The 19506-nt window shown below is 38.1% G+C and overlaps 1 protein-coding gene across 1 annotated transcript; it reads right to left on the bottom strand.

Moving 5' to 3' along the window:
• Positions 1-226: 226 nt before the first annotated feature.
• SPC25 (SPC25, NDC80 kinetochore complex component) lies at positions 227-19184 on the bottom strand. The gene is made up of 7 exons (XM_025404624.1): positions 19057-19184; positions 18128-18274; positions 17967-18032; positions 6405-6551; positions 4916-5020; positions 2426-2524; positions 227-396 (listed from the first exon to the last, which is right to left on the bottom strand). Exons 2-7 carry the CDS (start codon positions 18258-18260, stop codon positions 272-274), a joined length of 675 nt encoding a protein of 224 aa, XP_025260409.1. The 5' UTR covers positions 18261-18274; positions 19057-19184; the 3' UTR covers positions 227-271.
• Between the last annotated feature and the right edge of the window lie 322 nt (positions 19185-19506).

Consider the following 19506-nt stretch of genomic DNA (forward strand, 5'->3'; position numbering starts at 1 on the left):
GTATATGAAATGTTTCTTTCCCTCAAAATGTCTTGTACTGCATTCTACCCATTTAATATTTTTGGACTACAGTTGACTGTGGGTAACTAGAACTGTAAAAAGCAAAACTGCAGATAAGGATGGACTACTGTGATTGAAAGAAGTATGCCACACAGAATGTTACAAAAATACCAAAGAATTACAGGCAGACAGCAGATAATGAGAATTCTTTTAAAAAGAGACACAAAATAGACAAGAAAAATAAACCATTTTTATATACACTATTTGTACCTTAATTATAAACCGTGGCAGTAAAAGCTTTCCGAACATTGGCAAGAAAAGCTGAAAAATTGTTGGTCTTCCTTACATTCTCTTGAAATTCTGCTAGGCCCTCAAGATGAGGGGCACTATCTGACACTAGGGGAAAAAAAAAAAATCAAAGACAATTAGAATAGATTTTTTATGGCAGAGAAGTGTTTCTAATTTAGATGCTCTCATCTGGTTTGAATGTCAATTCCATCTTAATGAAATTCTTTGAGCAAAAAAGGATACACTTGATTTTCACATGCCAACTATCTTTTGGATCTTTCCTTCATTTAATCTCTAAATATTCAAATCTGAAGTACTATAATCTTGCTTTAAATTTAAACAGATGGCACTCAAGGATTGAGAGTTTAGTGATGCAGAATGACCCTGCCCATCATCTTAAACCTATATATTTTAACTATTTAAACTTTTTTTAAAAACTGTTAAGTCATTTTTATCTGCAAAACTTTGGTCTGACTGACTTTTCATTTCTGACCACTGGATTTGAAAAAAAAAAAAAAAGAACAATTTTTTTTTTTTTTTTTGAGACAGAGTCTTGATTTGTCACCAAGCCTGGAAGTGCAGTGGTGCGATCTCAGCTCACTGCAACCTCCGTCTCCTGGGTTCAAGCAATTTTCTTGCCTCAGCTTTCTGAGTAGCTGGGATTACAGGTAACATGTATGTGCAGCTAACTTATATATTTTTAGCAGAGCCAGGGTTTCGCCATGCTGCCCAGGCTGGTCTTGAACTCCTGACCTCAAGTGATCCGCCCGCCTTTGCCTCCCAAAGTGCTGGAATTACAGGCGTGAGCCACCATGCCCAGCCTGAAAAAAGAACAATTTTCAGTGCCTAGCCTTAATAATTTACAATTATGAAAGAAATATCTAGAATTTTCCAAGTGAAATGGCAGGCATTAGAAAATGTGGTTGCTATTCCAAGAGTGGTATTTACAGGGGCTATTAATCAAATGAGACTCAAAGTCACAAATAACAGTATTATTCTTGTATGTAGTTGTACCAGCTGGTACACTGGGACAAGTCTCCAGTGAAAGTGGTCAAAGGAAAAGAAATTCACCCATTATCAGATTTCCAGCTCTCGGGTACAGACTGCTTAGGAAACAAGGCCCATGACCACAGCAGAGAAACAACAGCAAAGGGCATCCGGTCCAAAATGTATCCTGTATATTCTATTGTAATATACTGTCATGTACTATCAGATTATACCATAAGAGAATATCCAATTTAGAGAAAATTGAAAAGCTAGATAAGAGGTTTTTGGGGCTTGCTTTTTAAAATCTAGCACTAATTAGATTGGAAGATATTTATCTAGAGAGAAAAAAACCCAAACATCTGTATATGAATCAGATTCTCAAAATATAAATTCCCTAGGAACAGGAACTGAGCCACCAGGGCACAGGGCTGTGCTAGCTCAGCAGTTCACCTGAGTGTCTGTCAGCTACAAAGGCTTTAAGATGACAGCACAGGTGTAATGAGCTGAGAACCATTTTTATGAATTCCAATAAATTAAGGATTACTTGTACAGGGGCATTAGAAGAATAAACAAGAGATAAACATATTTCTATTCCCTTCTTGTTCACATTATTATCAAAGATATATATTCCTTATAAATCAAAGGCCTTTTGGCCAGCTGCAGAATCAGTAACTAACCTTTATTATCAATGGGTGAGATTTGCAGGATGAAATAGTTTTTCAAAAATGTATTTTTGGGAAAATAAATTGTTAAATTCTGGTGATTTTACATGTGACTTTAAAATGATCTACTTGGATAAGTTCTAATATTCACATTTAAGCAGCCATATTCTTTAAAGCTTCAGTTTTTAAAAAAGTTATCTAAAAGGAAAATTCATATTTGCACATGAATGCAGTGATTTTTAGATTTTTCAGACACTCTGGCACTGTGCCATCCTGAACAGATGCTACTTATTAAGGATCCTAGACAATATCTATAAATCAAGAGTATATTCACTTCCTTTAGAAGACTATAACCCAAGAAGCAAGACTGAAAAAGGAAGCAATAGAGTCTGGAGCTATTGCTTTCCTCCATATTACTTTATATTCTGATTGAAATAATATTTTGGAATGCCAATCTTAAATACCAGTTAGGAGATATTAGTACATACCTTCATAGTCCCTTGCTTCATTTAGATGCAGGGAAAACATAAATGGGCTCTCAGGATTCTTAGGGTCAATATTAGTGAATATAAACTGCAATTTCTCACCTGAAAAGAGATTGAACTATTTAGTGTGTCAAAGCTTTCAATAGCGATACCCTTTCTTACTCCATCTTGAATCAATATCTGCACTGCTAAGCATGTACAGTCACGTAACCAACATTTCCAAATGCAGAAGTTACAAATTCATTTTAAAATATATTATAGTTTCAATATGACGTCAAAAATACAGTCAACAAAAGAAAAGCTAGATAAATTGGACTTTGTTAAAATTAAAAACTTTTGTCCTTCAAAGAACACTATCAAGAGAAGGAAAAGACAACCTAAAGAATGGGAGAAAATATTTGCAAATCATTTATCTGATAAAGGTTGAATACACAGAATGTATTTAAAACTCCTACAACTAAAAGCCACCCAATTCAACAATGGGCAAAACACCTGAAAGAACATTTCTCCAAAGAATATATAAAAATGCCCATTAAGTACCTGAAAAGATGTTCAACATCATTAGTCATTATGTAAATGCAAGCCGAAACTACAATGAGATACCATTTCATACCCAGTAGGATGGCAAATAAATAAATGGAAAATAACCGTGTTGGTGAGGATGTGGAGAAACTGGAACCCTAGTACATTGCTGGTAGAAATGTAAAATGGTACAGTCACTGTGAAAAACACTTTGGCAGATCCTCAAAAAGTTTAAATATAGAATTACAATATGACCCAGCAATTCCACTCCTAAGTATATATCCAAAAGAATTGAAAACAGAGTCAAGTAGATAACTGTATGCCAATGTTCATAGCAGCATTATTCATAGTAGCCCAAAAGTGGAAATAACCCAGTGTCCACCAACAGATGAATGGATATAGTATATACATACAATGGAACATTGTTCAGCCATAAAATGGAATGAACTTGGCAGCTGTGGTCTTTTTTATGATTCACTAGGAGAACTCACAGGATTCACTCAGCAGCATATGGCCATACTCAGGGCTATGGTTTATTACAGCAAAAGGATATAACAAAATCAGCAAAGGGAAATGGTACATGGGGTACAGTCCAAGGAGAACCAAGTACAAGCTTCCAGAGCCTCTAATGAGCTTCCTGGTAGACAACACTTCACATGTGTTGTCGCAATTTGATGCTGAAGGAATTCGCACATCCTGTTTGACTGTACTGGGTTAGGACTCTTGAAAGCTTGTGCCAGGTTTCCCGTAGACTTTGCTCCATGTGCTATTGTTTCTTTGCTGATTCTGTTCTGTATCCTTTTGCTGCAGTAAATCTTAGCCATGAATATGACTATATGCTAATTCCTTCTAGTGAATCACCAAAGCTAAGAGTGATCTTGGGAAGCCCAGACACAACAGACATTGGCATACATTAGCGATGTACATGTGATATACATGCAACAGGCATCAAAATATTCATGTGTTTTAGCCTAGCAATTCCTCTCTGGGAAACAATACTATGAAAAACCATACAAAGAAAACAGGAAAGTCAATGCTCACCGGTTTACAATAGTCCCCCTTTACCCACCAGGGAGAAATACATTCCAAGACCCTCAACAGATGCCTGAAACCACAGATAGTACCAAACCCTATGTAAACAGATGCTCCTTGACTTACAATGGCATTATGTGCCAATAAACACATCAAAAGTCAAAAACCTTGTAGGGCAAAAATGCACTTACCACCCTGATACACTGATTATAAAGTCAAAAAATTGTAAGTTGAACTATCGTAAGTCAGGGACTGTCCATACTATGTTTTTTCCTATACATACGTACCTATGATAAAGTTTAAGTTGTAAATTAGGCACAGGAAGAGATTAATAACAACTAATAATAAAATAGAACAATTAGAACAACATACTATAATAAAAGTTATAGTTATCTGAATGTGGCTTCTCTCCCTCTCAAAATATCTTATTGTACTATACTCATCCATTTAATATTGTCAGACCATGGCTGAACATAGGTAACAGAAACCGTGAATAAGGGGGGATACCTGTATTTCTAAAACTGGAAAAACTGGCAGATTCCAAATGTTGGTAGAAGCAAAATATGTGTTAAACAATAGATAAATGGTTGAATAAACTATGCTATATGAATAGAATGAATTATTATACCACTATTTAAAAATTACCATTATGAAGGCTATAGCAACTGAGGAAATGCTCATAATACAATGTTGATAGGAACAACAAAAATTATTTGCATGTTGACAATCCTGCCAAAAATACATTTATTAAAATACTGAATGATAAATAACTAGAGCATCAGTAACTATGTTAGAATAATTTAAAAATTGTAATTTTTTCCTATTTTCTAAAAAGTTAATGTCATCATTTTAGTTGAAAATATTTTTTAAATTCTCCTCTATTTAAGAAAAGACGTACTTTTCTAATCTCCTGTGTTTTATTTATATTAACAAACTTACCATAAATTTTTCGAATTTCTAGTCCAAGTCGATCTTTATACAAGTCTGCAGATTTCTGCAGCCTTTTCAACCTCTCTGCATTCGCTTTATTAGCAGTAGAAATAGCTGTGATTAAAAAACACACACATATTAAATGTTTTAAATAGTAAATTAATGCTGAGTTAATTTTTTAAACTTAAAATCGACTATAAAATGATGCCAAGCCTATAAATCTGCTTTCATTTATTGTTTCTATATCTACCAGTTAGCTAAAAGAAGTTTTTGTTCATTCAAGTTGGAAGGAAAAACTGCCCAAGAAAATGTATACAGATAGTGAGAAGAATAAGCCTTGTCTTTCTTTATTATGTAGTAGCATAAATAAATAGGCCAGGGATTCGTATGGCTGGCATAGAAATAAACAGACTTCATTTATACTATTGTGCTTTTTCTAGATAACCAATTGCTTCATGGGAAAATGTTCTATTCCTTTAAGTGTAACTATTTCTTATAAGAGGTCAGCCTTATTTCATGAAAAAAAAAGTTTTTTCTTTTTCTTTTTTTTTTAAGTTAGTACAATAGTCCCTAAGTATACTTTAAAGTAGCACAATAGTCCCTAAGTAATGAGAAAAATAATTTCACAATTTAGACTTGGTTAAGAACTCCACATGAAAAAGCATTAACAAAACAAACTTTGCTATTTTCAGAAGATTTGAAGAATAGATTACCTAGTTTGTGAGCAAACAAGGCTCCTTTCTAAAAGATGCATTCATCTGAATATGAAAGTTCTTTATACAAAAGAGATTTTGCAGCATAAAAAGAGCACTTAATATTACCTAGCAGAGAATGTATGGTCAATAAATATTTGTTGCATAAAGTACACTATGGCTTGTCCAAAGCAAATTTTATTTAGGGACACCACTTCTCACTCTGCTTAATTAAAACCTTTTATCAGCCGGGTATGGTGGCTCACGCCTGTAATCCCAGCACTTTGGGAGGCTGAGGCAGGTGGATCACCTGAGGTCAGGAGTACAAGACCAACCTGGCCAACATGGTGAAAACCCTGTCTCTACTAAAAATACAAAAATTAGCCAGGCGTGGTGGCAGGTGCCTGTAATCCCAGCTACTCTGGAGGCTTTGGCAGGAGAATTGCTTGAACCTGGGAGGTGGAGGTCGCACTGAGTCAAGATCGTGCCATTGCACTCCAGCCTGGGCAACAAGAGTGAAACTCTGTCTCAGGAAAAATAAAAATAAAAATAAATAAATAAAACCTCATATCAATTTCATTATTACTGATTATATTAAAAATCACAAGAGAAGGCCCTTTAAGTTAAGGAAATAAAACCCAGTTAGCTAACTTTAATGACATCTTGCAGAGATGAGTGGCTGGTTATGCCCTGAGGTACTGTAATCCATTTTTAGCAATGAATTTGAACAGGCAAGATGTACTTAATAATGGTGAACCGTCACCACTTTCCATTTTAGATCAGTATGTTTACAACAGGAAACTTACTTTCCTTCTTCCTAGAATATTCTTCCTTAAGATCCTGGATATTTGCAGTCAGTACTTCCAATTCCTGCTTTTTGCCTTTTACTTCAGCAATCAATTTTAACAAGTTATCCTTTTTTTCTTGAATGAACTTATTTTGCCTGCTGATCTCTGTAAGAAGCACAAGGTATTAGCTAGAATATGCTTTGCTCTCTGACATGTATCTAAGAAAAGGCCAAAGTTTACTAACTTTCATAAAGATCAATAAAGAACGTTTCGACTGCTAAGCATTTTCTAATGATTCAAAATTTATAAAAGACAAAAAAGAAAAAAAATCCTAATCTATTTTTTCCTACTCATCTTTAAAAAAAGTGAGATAGAAAAGCTTCTTAAAATGAGAATACCAAATTAAACCAAGAAACAGAAAATCAAAAGATCATGACCTTTGCAGCTCCCCACTCCCAATAAGTACAGAAATAAAAACCACCAACAAAGATAACCAAACTCTATTTTTATTTTTATATTTTTTTGAAACACGGTCTCACTGTTGCCCAGGTTGGAACGCAGTGGCACAATCACTACTCCTTGCAGCCTCCCACCTTAGCCCCCTGAGTACCTGGGACTACAGGCACATGCCACATCACGCCTGGCTGATTTTTAAATTGTTTTGTCTCACTATGTTGCCCAGGCTAGTCTCAAACTCTTAGGCTCAAGCAATCCTCCTACCTCAGCCTCTCAAAGTGCTGGGATTACCAGGGCTAGCCACCACGCCTGGCCAACAACCAAACTCTAGAAGATGGCTTTACATAGTGCTTTGAGGAAAAGGCTCACTCTAATGCTATATAAATTATTCTGGAACATACCAAAAGACAGAAATAAGTGAAGGAAGACAGGTGGGCAGGCAAAGCTTACAATGTAAGCATAATTCTAAAGCTAAAACAAAAAATTAAAGATAGCACTGGCCCTCTACCCACAACTATATAAACTAATCTCACTTAAAAACATAGGTGCAAAGATGCTCAACAAAATATTAACTTACATTAAAAATAGTCCACCAAGAGCAAATATAGTTTATTCTAAGGATTTTATATAGTGAAGGTGTAATATTAGGAAAATCTATCACATGAATAAAAATTGAAGGAACATTTCATGTGAATTCAGCATCTACTCCTGACACTGATTCTTAAACTATAAATGGAAGGACATTTAACATGATAGAAACAAATCAAAAAACCTTTCAAATCTCATAATATATATTTGGCATTTCCAAAAGGAATAAAATAGATGCCAGTTAGCACTATTATTTAATATTTCCCTAGAAGTTTCTGGCCAAGACAAGATATTTAGCTGGTAAAACTATAAGGGAAAAAAAAGAACTATTTTTCATTATATGTAGACAATAGACATCTATCTAGAATACTCAGAAAAATCTAGTGAAAACCTATCAGAATTTGTGGTACTACACACCAAAAAAATCAATAGTTTTTGTACATAACACCAGTGATTAATACATAGGTAAGAATAGATGTTTATACTAATATTAATAGCTGTAATATTCGTTTTTGCACTTTGTTTTTATTGGTTTTATTAGTTTTTGCTATTCTGTGCTATTTTTAAGTACTGGCATACCTTGGCGATATTGCAAGTTCTATTCCAGATCACTGTGATAAAGCGAATATTGCAATAAAGCAAGTCACACAAATGTTTTGGTTTCCCAGTACATAGAAAAGTTATTTTACACTATATTGTAGTCTATTAGGCGTGCAATAGCATTATGGCTAAAAAACCAATGTACATATCTTAATTAAAAATATTTTATTGCTAAAAAATGCTAATAATCATCTGAGCCTTCAGTAGGCCCTAAATTTTGCAGGGGGAGGGTCTTGCCTTGATGTTGATGGCTGCTGACTGATCAGGGTGGTAGTTGCTGAAGGCTGGGGTGGCTGTGGCAATTTATTACAATAGGATAACAACAAAGTTTGCTGCATCAATCAACTCTTTCATGAAAGATTTCTCTGCAGCATACAATGGTGTTTGACAGCATTTACCCCTGGTAGAACTTCTTTCAAAATGGGAGTCAGTCTTCTCAAACCTTGCTGCTACTTTATCAACTAAGTTTACGTAATAGTCTAAATCCTTTGTCGTCAGTTAAACAATGTTCACAGCATCTTCACCAGGAGTGGATTCCATTCCATAATACCACTTTCTTTGCTCATCCATAAGAAGCAACTCCTTATCCACTCAAGTTTTATCATGAGATGGCAGCAATTCGGTCACATCTTCAGGCTCCACTTCTAAATCTAGATCTCTTGTGATTTCCACCACATCTGTAGTTACTTTCTCCATTGAAGTCTTGAACCTCTCAAAGTCATCCATGAGGGTTAAAATCAACTTCTTCCACGTTCTTGTTCATGTTGATATTTTGACCTCTTCCTGTGAATCATGAATGTTTTATGGCATCTAGAATGGTGAATCCTTTCTCTGGAAGGTTTTCAATTTATTTTGCCCAGATCCATCAGAGGAAATCACTATTTGTGGTAGCTATAGCCTTATTTCTTAAATAATGAGACAAGAAAGTCAAAATTACCCCTTGATCCATGGGCTGCAGAACGGATGTTGTCTTAGCAGGCATGAAAACAACATTAATTTCCATCAGCACTCTCGGGTGATCAGATGTATTGTTAATAAGCAGGAATATTTTGAAAGGCATCTTTTTTCCTGAGCAGAAGTTCTCAACAGTGGGCCTAAAATATTCAGTAAACTATGCTATATACACATGTGCTGTCATCCAGGCTTTGCTGTTCCATTTATAGAACATAGGCAGAGTAGATTTAGTACAATTCTTAAGGGCCCTAGGATTTGGGGAATGGCAAGTGAGCACTGACTTTAACTTACAGTCACCAGTTGCATTAGTCCCTAAAAACAGTCAGCCTGTCCTTTGAAGCTTCAAAGCCAGGTGTTGACTTCTCTCTAGCTATGAAAGTCTTAGATGGCATCTTCTTCCAATAGAAAACTGTTTCATCTACATCAAGAATCTGTTCTTTAATGATCTGTTCATTCAATGATCTTAGCTAGATAATTTGCTGTAGCTTCTACATTAGCACTGCTGCTTTCATCTTGCACTTTTATGTTATGGAGGCAGCTGCTTTCCTTAAATCTCATGAACCAACTTCTGCTAGCTTCAGACTTTTCTTCTGAAACTTCCTCATCTTTCTCAAGTCTTCATAGAATTGAAGAGGGCTAGAATCTCACCCTGGATTAGGCTTTTGCTTAAGTGAATGTTGTGGTTTGTTTGCTCTTCTATTCAGGCCACTAAAACTTTCTCTACATTAACAATAAGGCTGTTTCTCTCTTATCATTCATGTGTTCACTGAATTAGCACTTTTGCTAACTGGCGCAAGAGGCCAAGCTTTCGGCCTTTCTCAGCTTCTAACACACTTTCCCACTAAGCTTAATCATTTCTAGCTTTTGCTTTAAAGTGAGAGACCTATGACTCCTTCTCTCAGTTGAACACTTAGAGGTCACTATAGGGTTATCAATTGGCCTAATTTCAATACTGCTGTGTCTCAGGGACTAGGGAGGCCCAAGGAGAGGAAGAATGACAGGAATAGCTGGTCGGTGAAGCAGTCAGAAGTCACTCAACATTTATCCATTAAGTTCATCATCTTATATGGGTGTCATTCATGGCACTTAAAACAATTACAACAGTAATGTAAAAGATCACTGATTATAGAGCACCACAAGAAATATAATAATGATAAGTTTGAAATCTTGTGAGAATTACCAATATGTGATAGACATGAAGTCAGCACATGCTGATGGAAAAACGATGCCCATAGACTTGCTTGACACATGGTTGCCATTAACCTTTAATTTGTAAAAATTGCAATATCTGTAAAGTGCAATAAAGGCAAGTGCAATTCAACAAGGTATCCATGTACCAAAATACTGGCCTTTTACATCTGTCTCACATATTGGCCAGCACCTCATTACTCCTTCTTGGCTTTAATCCCTCTACCCTCCCTGCCTTCCCCATGTCCCTGTCACTATCTGTACAAGTTCTTCTTGCCCTAGCCCTTTTAAACACTCAGCTTCTGCAACTACCCACCCCTTTCTTCTGCACATGCTCAAAATAAAAACAATAATGCCTGTGCATAAACCTGGCCAGACTTCTCTGCTGGGAAAATAACCCTGGCACGGCCACTTCTTCCTCTGTTTGTCGGAAGAAAGATACAACTGCTGCTACTTGGGGCCCACTGCCCAGAGACAGTGTCCCCAAAGTGTCCATCAGGGGACTAAATAAGGCAGGAAGGCACAAAAAGCCTAAGAGCTCTAGGGCAGAGGTTACCAAGGTCAAATAACCAGAGCCAGTAGAGCTCAAGGGTGCTTTATAATGTGTTTTTGAATTTTTGAGTTAAAGATTTAGTTTTACTAATACTTAAATGAAATCTAAACACTTTAAAATCAAATGTCAGTTAGTAATACCAGTGGTCTAGAACTGTATCAAATAAACTAAACTATCTACACAGTCATTTAATTCCAGTATTTTAATTACAAGTAAATATGTGCTCCACGGATGAGTAATTTTGTTCTCAAAGTTAAACAAGTTAGTCCACCACCAAATTTATGAAGACCTTAAATACCATAAATCTTCAAAAGAGAAATACACTATGATCTGTTTCCCAAATCGAAGTGAGCATGGAATTCTCAGTGCTTGAACAACATCTCTCAAGACAAGCATTCCTCAGGCAACAGGGAATTCTCGTTTACAGAGGTAACAAACAGAAAATTCAGAATCAACCTAGATCAAGAAATATGTAGCCTCTGTTTGAAAAGAACTGCAAAGCTTGTCTGAGACACATATTTGATCTGGATATATGAAGAGATATTTTATGCTTCTAAATATTATAAAAGACATGCCAAACAAATGTTGGCATTTTTAGGAAGTTAATATGATAAATGAAATATCAAATCAATGTTCAAGAGGTAGATTATTCTCTAAACAGTGCTGAAATCCAAAGTAAATTCTTTAGTCTTTTACTACTTTTTTAAAAGAAGAGGAAAAAGACTCAGCAGTTCAGTAACTTGCCCAAAGCTGTATTTGTTAGGATGAAATAATAAGGGCCAGGCACGGTGGCTCACGCCTGTAATCCCAGCACTTTGGGAGGCCGAGGCGGGCAGATCACGAGGTCAGGAGATCGAGACCATCCTGGCTAACATGGTGAAACCCCGTCTCTGCTAAATATACAAAAATTAGCTGGGTGTGGTGATGTGTGCCTGTAATCCCAGCCACTCAGGAGGCTGAGGCAGGAGAATAGCTTGAACCAGGGAGTCAGAGGTTGCAGTGAGCTGAGATCGCGCCACTGCTCCAGCCTGGTGACAGGGCGAGACTCCGTCTCAAAAATAAATAGACTGCATTCAAACTCAGGTCTTGACTTCAAAGACAATGCTTTGCTCATTAAACTATCCTCTCCCAACAATGGGCTACCATTTTAATCTCAAGAGGAAGACACAAATACAAATTCCTAAGAAAAAAAACAGACAAAGGCATAAACAGATGAAACACAGAATGCAGATGGTTACTAAATATGGAAGATAATTTAACCTCAGATTAATCACAGAAATGCAAGTAAAGCAGTAAGATTTCAATTTTCATTTATTACAACAATGTTTACAAAAATAACAACAAATGTTGAGAGGAATGCAAAATGCTAAGGTCCTTCTAGAAAATATTTTTGACATTGTAAAATAAAAGAGCCTTAAGAGTAGTCACCTCCTTTGACCCAGCAATTTCATTTTTACAAAGTTACCCTAGGAAAATAGGCTATATGCAAATATTTATATTAAAAAATTCTTTTTCAGAATTTATAATGAAAAACTGAAAACATCTTCAATGGCTAACAAGTAAATGATTTTTAAAACATGGTATATCAATAAAATGGAATGTATTTTCAAAAAAATAGGAATGGGAAAATACTCTCAAAGTTGGGAAAAAAAGATAGTTATATAGATACCATGAATATAATTATGTTAAAAGTCTACATAGCTCATGAAAAATAAAAGCTAGAAAGTCATTTTGTTAAATGTGGTTCTCAACATTACAGGTTAAAATTTTGTTTACTTTTCTGTATGTTCTAAGAATATGAACATGATCATATATTAAGTCAAGTATAATTTAAAAATAAACATCTTACTAGAAAGAAAAATGCTACTCTTTAAAGATAAGAATTAGGTAGAATTGTACTATACAAGAAATCCAGATTGAAAGTCAAAGTTCTCAATTCTGATCCAGCTCGTCAGTTGTTACTCAAGGACCTCCGTCAAAATCACAACTTCTGAAACTCTTTTCCTCAATTGTAAAATAGGGATAACAGTGGCTACCCCATTCCCTGGGGTTAGAGAATTCAGTAATAATAACACAAAAACTTTTAAAGTAGGGACACATAAATACTACATATGAGAGTGTTTTCATTATAACATTTGAAGAACTGTGTGAATTTGGCGCCCTTGATGCTGTGTGACAATTTTTTTTGAGACAGAGTCTCACTTTGTCTCCAGGCTGCAGTGTAGTGCCATGATCTTGGCTCACTGTAACCTCCGCCTCCCAGGTTCAAGCTATTCTCCTGCCTAAGCCTCCCGAGTAGCTGGAACTACAGGCGCGCACCACTATCCCTAATCTTTGTATTTTTAGTAGAGACGGGGTTTCACCATGTTGGCCAGGATGGTCCTGATCTTTTGACCTTGTGATTCACCCGCTTTGGCCTCTCATAGTGCTGGAATTACAGGCGTGAGCTACCGCGCCCGGCCTGCTGTGTGACTATTATTGCATGTGTACACACTTGGTTGTCTTATTCCCAGGACCAACATTTCAAACTTTCACTCCTACTCGCCAGAGGAACCCTTCCTTGCGTTTTCACTCCAATGCAGGTCAGTATGGTACAATGGAAAGAGCACAGACACTATGGTTGCAATCTTAGATCCTCTATCTACCCCCAGACCTTAGGCAAGTTTCTTAACCTCAGTGAGCTTCAATTTCCTCATCTGTAAAACAGGGATAATCTCTGTCTTAGACAGACTTCAGGGTTTATAATAACTTAAAAGCCAACCCATAGTAAATGACTCTCACCTTCAACAGATGATCTTCCTTCTTGTGATAATTAGAATTTATGGCTCCAGAACTTTAGGCTATTTTGTTCTCTGCAGTATCTTCCTAGAAGATTACCTGGTATAGAGCAGTAGCTCAACAAGTATTTAGCCAGTGAACAGATTCCCTCCACCTTTCTTATTCCCAAAATAATATCTATCTCAGTCTTTACCTTACTGGATCTACGTGTGACTTCCAGTGTTGACAACACCCTTTCTTGCTTCTCTCCTCTTTTAGTTTCAGTGACCTTCTCTCTTACTTCCTCTGTTCTCCAATTACTAAGTCTATCTTTACTGGTCCCTTCCATTTACCCCTCTCTCAAACTGTAGAGAAAACGTAAGGCTTTCAAGATGAGTGAGGCTTCTGGAGTTAACCTGATGATCAAATCATAATCTCTCTGGGACTGTAATATCAGTACAGTAGGAATAATAATAATAAATAATACCAACCCTGGACAACTGTCATGAGGACTGAAGGAGATGGTCAATGTAAGACATTTAGCATAGTATCTGGCATACAGTAATGAGTAAATAAATATTATTACTAACCAAGGCTACCTTCTTCCACTCTACATATTCTTCCATAGCTTCAACTCCCCAAATTCATTAAAGACTCACAAATCCCATCTTCAGCAAAGACCGCTTTCCTGGCTGGCTTCCAGATGAATATATCCATTGCCTACCAGATATCGCCACCTGAAGACTTGCTGCACAATAAACTCAACATATTCACCCAACACATTTAAAACTGAACCCATGTATGTTTCCTTCCCACCTATAAAAACATGCTCCTCCTCTCTTTCAACCCCTCACTTAGTAAATGCATCACCACTGATTCATACTCCATGTCAGAAAGAATCATCCTAGACCACAACATACTCTCACCTTCAGGCCAACAGTCTTGAGTCTAAGTCCTCAGACCTGTCACTGGTCCAAGCCATACTCATTATGTGCCTGTACTATTACACTAAGTTTTTCCTTTAACTGGTCTCTTTATGGACAACAGTCTTACTCCCCTCCTGTTTATTGTGCATGATTACTAGATTGCTTCTTCTGAAATAAAAATCCAGTATCATTTTCCAGGTTGAAATCCTGCAGCAACTCTTTATCTCCTGAAAAACAGTCTAACCCCCTTTGCCCAACATGGAATGTCCACCATCTGGCCAACCAGTTCTACCAGCCACTTCTCCGCCACTCCCCATCCACAGTGTATCTAGTCATCCCAGAACCTAACAAACTCTCGTGTTCCTGCCACATTCCATGTGCTGTTTCCTCTTCCTAGAATGTAGTGTTGACTCTGTTAAACATCCCTAACTCTTCTGTATGTGATCTCCTCCAAAGTAGCGTGGTATAATCAGATTGTAGGTTCAAATCATATTTCTCTTCATTATCAGCTATCTAACCTTGAGCAAGCTGCTTAACCTCTCTGTGCTTATTTTGTCATAAAAGTCTAACATGTAAGGTATAAAAGTCTAACATGTAAGGTATATCTATACCTCTTAGGGTTGTTGTGAGGATCCATGAGTCAATATATGCAAAGAGCTTAGAACAGGGCCTGGCACGTGGTATACAAGATAATGGTTAGCTATTAAATATCCTGCAATCCTCACTGGAAGAATCAAACCCTCCAGATTCCATCCTCATCCTCACACAGCATCTATTACATTATTATAACAACAATTACAATTTTTTTTTTTTTTTTTTTTTTGGAGATAGGGTCTCACTCTGTCGCCCAGGCTGGAATGTAGTGGCATCACAGCTCACTGCAACCTTGACCTCCTGGGCTCAAGAGATCCTCCTGCCTCAGCCTCCTGAGTAGCTGGGACTACAGGTGTCCGCCACCACACCTGGCTAACTTTTCCTTAATGTTTGTAAAGACAAGGTCTCACTATATTGCCCAGGCTGGTCTTGAACTCCTGGGCTCAGGCAATCCTCCTGTCTCGGCCTCCCAAAATGCTGAGATTATTTTGGCTCAAGCCATTGAGCCTGGCACAATATATTTTAACTGTGGTTTCCCCATCTATATCCTCCACAATATTGTGAGTAGATTATACTTTATGCACTGTTTTCTCCTAACTGCTGGGCAATAGCCGTTGTATGTTCATTGAATTAATTAAACTTGGGTAAATTGTATTTCTGTTCAAGTATAAACTGATTTTTTTTTTTTTTTTTGAGATGGAGTCTCGCTCTGTCGCCCAGGTTGAAGTGCAGTGGCACAATCTGGGCTCACTGCAAGCTCCGCCTCCTGAGTTCATGTCATTCTCCTGCCTCAGCCTCCTGAGTAGCTGGGACTACAGGCACCGGCCACCACGCCAGGCTAATTTTTTGTATTTTTAGTAGAGATGTGGTTTCACCATGTTAGCCAGGATGGTCTCTATCTCCTGACCTCGTGATCCGCCCGCCTCAGCCTCCCAAAGTCCTGGGATTACAGGCCAAGTATAAACTGATTTTTAAAAGAAAAATATTGATAACGCTTTTAGATTTTAGACTATATAGAGCATAACTTCACACTATAGATAATCTTTAAGAGTACACTTTGAGACTCACAGTAGTAAAACTGACATTTCCAAACTTAATTTTCTAATGCCTAGGGATCCTACAAAGAGGTAAGAACTCAAACTCAATATCACTCTTTCACACACATGCAAACAAAAGTGGTTTTCCTTTTTGCTTATGGTTACAGAGGGAATGAGAGAAGCAGTGAAGGGCATGGAAGCTTCAGGGCAGATTAGAAAGTAAACATGGGTAGGCCGGGTGCGGTGGCTCATGCCTGTAATCCCAGCACTTTTGGAGGCCGAGGTGGGCGGATCACCTGAGGTCAGGAGATTGAGACCATCCTGGCTAACACGGTGAAACCCCATCTCTACTAAAAATACAAAAAAGTCGCGCATGGTGGTGCACGCCTGTAGTCCCAGCTACTTGGGAGGCTGAGGCAGGAGAATCAATTGAACCCAGGAGGCAGAGGTTGCAGTGAGCTGAGATCGTGCCACTGCACTCCAGCCTGGGCAACAGGGTGAGACTCCATCTCAAAAAAAAAAAAAAAAAAAAAATAGTAAACATGAGTAAAGTAAAAGTCTAGCAAATAATCTACTTGGGTAACAAAGTCAAATACCTTCATGGGTCACACAGCAAGTGAAGTGGGTAAGTCAAGGCTACCCATTTTGCAAATGAAAGAACATATACCCCATGTAAGGACATTCTAGTCTAATATTGTTTAAAACATGATGCCTTTAAACCGAGTATCTCTAGTGGAATTTGAACTGTGGACACAAGTTTGTGTCCTGTGTGTAAGGACTCAGTAAAAACTGCCAGGTCTCAGTAAAAGCTGCTGATTCACTCTGGACAACCTGGAGAGTGGTAGAAATAAGATGGCAAGAATAGGAGTAAAACTATGGAGAGAAACACTGACAGAGTACTAACAGAGCTGAGAGAACTCCAGCTTTTCAATCCCCAGGCTGGGATTTCCAACGTGAAAACTCATCTTTTAAAAATTACTGGCATTTAAACCTCGGCACTGACAAATCCCACAAGTATAGTGCTGAGTGAAAAAATGGACAGAAGACATACAAGAGAATGCCATTTATATAACATTCAAAAACACAATACTAGAGGCCAGGCACAGTGGCTCACACCTGAAATCCCAGCACTTTGGGAGGCCAAGGTGGGCAGACCGCTTGAGCCCAGGAGTTTAAGACCAGCCCACACAACATGGTGAAATCCCATCTCTACAAAAAATACAAAATTAACCAGGCGTGGTGGCATGCACCGGTGGTCCCAGCAACTTAGCAACCACTCAAGTGGGAGTGTCACTTGAGCCCAGGAGGTCGAGGCTGAAGTGAGCCCAGATCATGCCACTGCACTCCAGCCTGGCTGACAAAGTGAGACGCTGTCTCAAAAAACAAAAAACCTCCATAATACTAAACAATATATTGATAGGTTAGTTGTGGAAGGTGGGAGAAGAAGGTGTAACGTAGGATGTTCTTTCTTAAGTTGTATGGTATGTCAATGTTTATTCCTATATATAAGCACATGTATATGTGTTAATGTGTACGTATTTTGTGTGTGTATGTGTATGTCTCTCTCTCTCTCTCTCTCTCTATATATATATATATATATATTTTTTTTTAAATTTTTTGTAGAGATGGGGTTTCACCATGTTGCTTGGGCTGGTCTTGAACTCCTGAGCTCAAGGGATCCACCCATCTTGGCCTCCCAAAGTGTTGGGATTACAGGCATGAGCCACCACATGTATATATATGTGTGTGTGTGTGTGTGTGTGTGTATACATATACACGTATATATACACATATATAAACATGTATATATACACACACACAACATATACGCACTTGTGCACACAAAATATGTTGTCTTACTTGTATGAGATTTCATGATAAAGACGTATTATCTAAAAAAACCCATGATTTATACTTTTTCACATACGATTTTGATATTCCAGGAACATCTCAACCATTCGTTCTTCTTCCTTTAATTTCACAGACAGCTTTTCTGAAAGAGAAATTGAACTTTCAATTCAGCTGAAATGATGCTAAAAAATAAACTAGAACAGCAAAAACAGCATGATACAAGTTAACATTAGGTACCTGCAAATGCTTTGATGGAGTCCTTGTAGGTATCTCTTAGTCCCGCCATCTGACAGGAGGTGTCCGTACTTTTGAATTTATTCCAAAATTCATTTATGCTTTTATCGAACAGTGCCAGTTCATCCTCTACCATTATGTAGGACAATGCTAAAAACAGAATACACATTGCATTTTTTAAGTTACTGAAATAAAATCAGCCACATATTCCAATCAGGTATACAGTATTTTGGCAATTTGTCCTTTGTTAGAAAATAGCAACTTATCTTTAATTCTAGGTATTCAAGGGTAGATCAAGCAACCTGGGCTTAACTGTTGTTAAGGTGCAGCAAGAATTCAGGATACCTTTACCTTCTAGCAGCTTGTTAGTAGGTAAGTGTAACTGCACAGGACACTTACACGCGCTATGACCCTGGGTCCATTTTCTCACAAGTAAAACCGTTGACTTCTAAATCACCTTTTCCAACTCTAACCCTTTCTGATCAGAGATCATCAGTATCGCCAGGTGGCCGGCACCCTCCCATAGAATAAGACCCCACACCTCTACCCGGTTTCTCTCCTCCACCTCAGAACAGTAAAAGTTAACAGTAAAATAGGGACTAAGGTGGGAGTTGAGCAGGTTCTGCCCAGGATGTGTGCAAGTCACCTCGGGCCTCAGTATCCTCTGTAAAAGGAGGTCCTGGGAGAATCCTGGACCCGCCAATACTCTGCGACGCTAAAACCTTCCCAGGAGGACCAAAGATATCCCTGCAGTGAAACCCAGAGCGCTTTGGGTTCGCAGCTGCCCACTCCACTAGGCTGTGAGGCCCAAACAGCAACAAGATGCGCATTTCACAAACGCCGCCGCAAATACACACGTTCCGCCTCCAAACTCACTTTCCCCTATCGTAAAGGCGGGCCGAGGAGCCCAGCTCGGCGCCCACCTCCCTCACCTTCGCAGGCGGGCCTGAGTCCCTTCGCCTTCCCCACACCAGATCCGCGCCCACTCTAGCCAACAGCCGAGCTCCAGACTCCGCTCCCGCAGCCCCGCCAACTTTCCAATTTCAAACCTAGTGCACTTCCCGCCACCCGCCTCCGGGCGCACGTTCGCCTTCTGATTGGCCGATAGCACAGGTTCTTCATGACAGGATTGGTTGAACTCACCCTTGGATTCTCGCGGGGAAAATGGGGGAAAAGGGCATTCTGGGATTCGTAGTCCTTTTCTGAACAACAACCAGCGTCTCCACTGTGACCCGAAAGTATTAACAGCACCCGAAGAGCTCGCCCACAACAAGTCATTCATCGGCTTCAAATAAAGGTTTCTGGAACAAATATATATATTGACCTTTAATCGTATCTTTTGCAAGAAATATATCCTCTTCTTTGTATTCACCTTGTAAAGT

This window comes from Theropithecus gelada, chromosome 12, assembly GCF_003255815.1.
Source record: "Theropithecus gelada isolate Dixy chromosome 12, Tgel_1.0, whole genome shotgun sequence".
NCBI classification, from domain to species: Eukaryota; Metazoa; Chordata; class Mammalia; order Primates; family Cercopithecidae; genus Theropithecus; species Theropithecus gelada.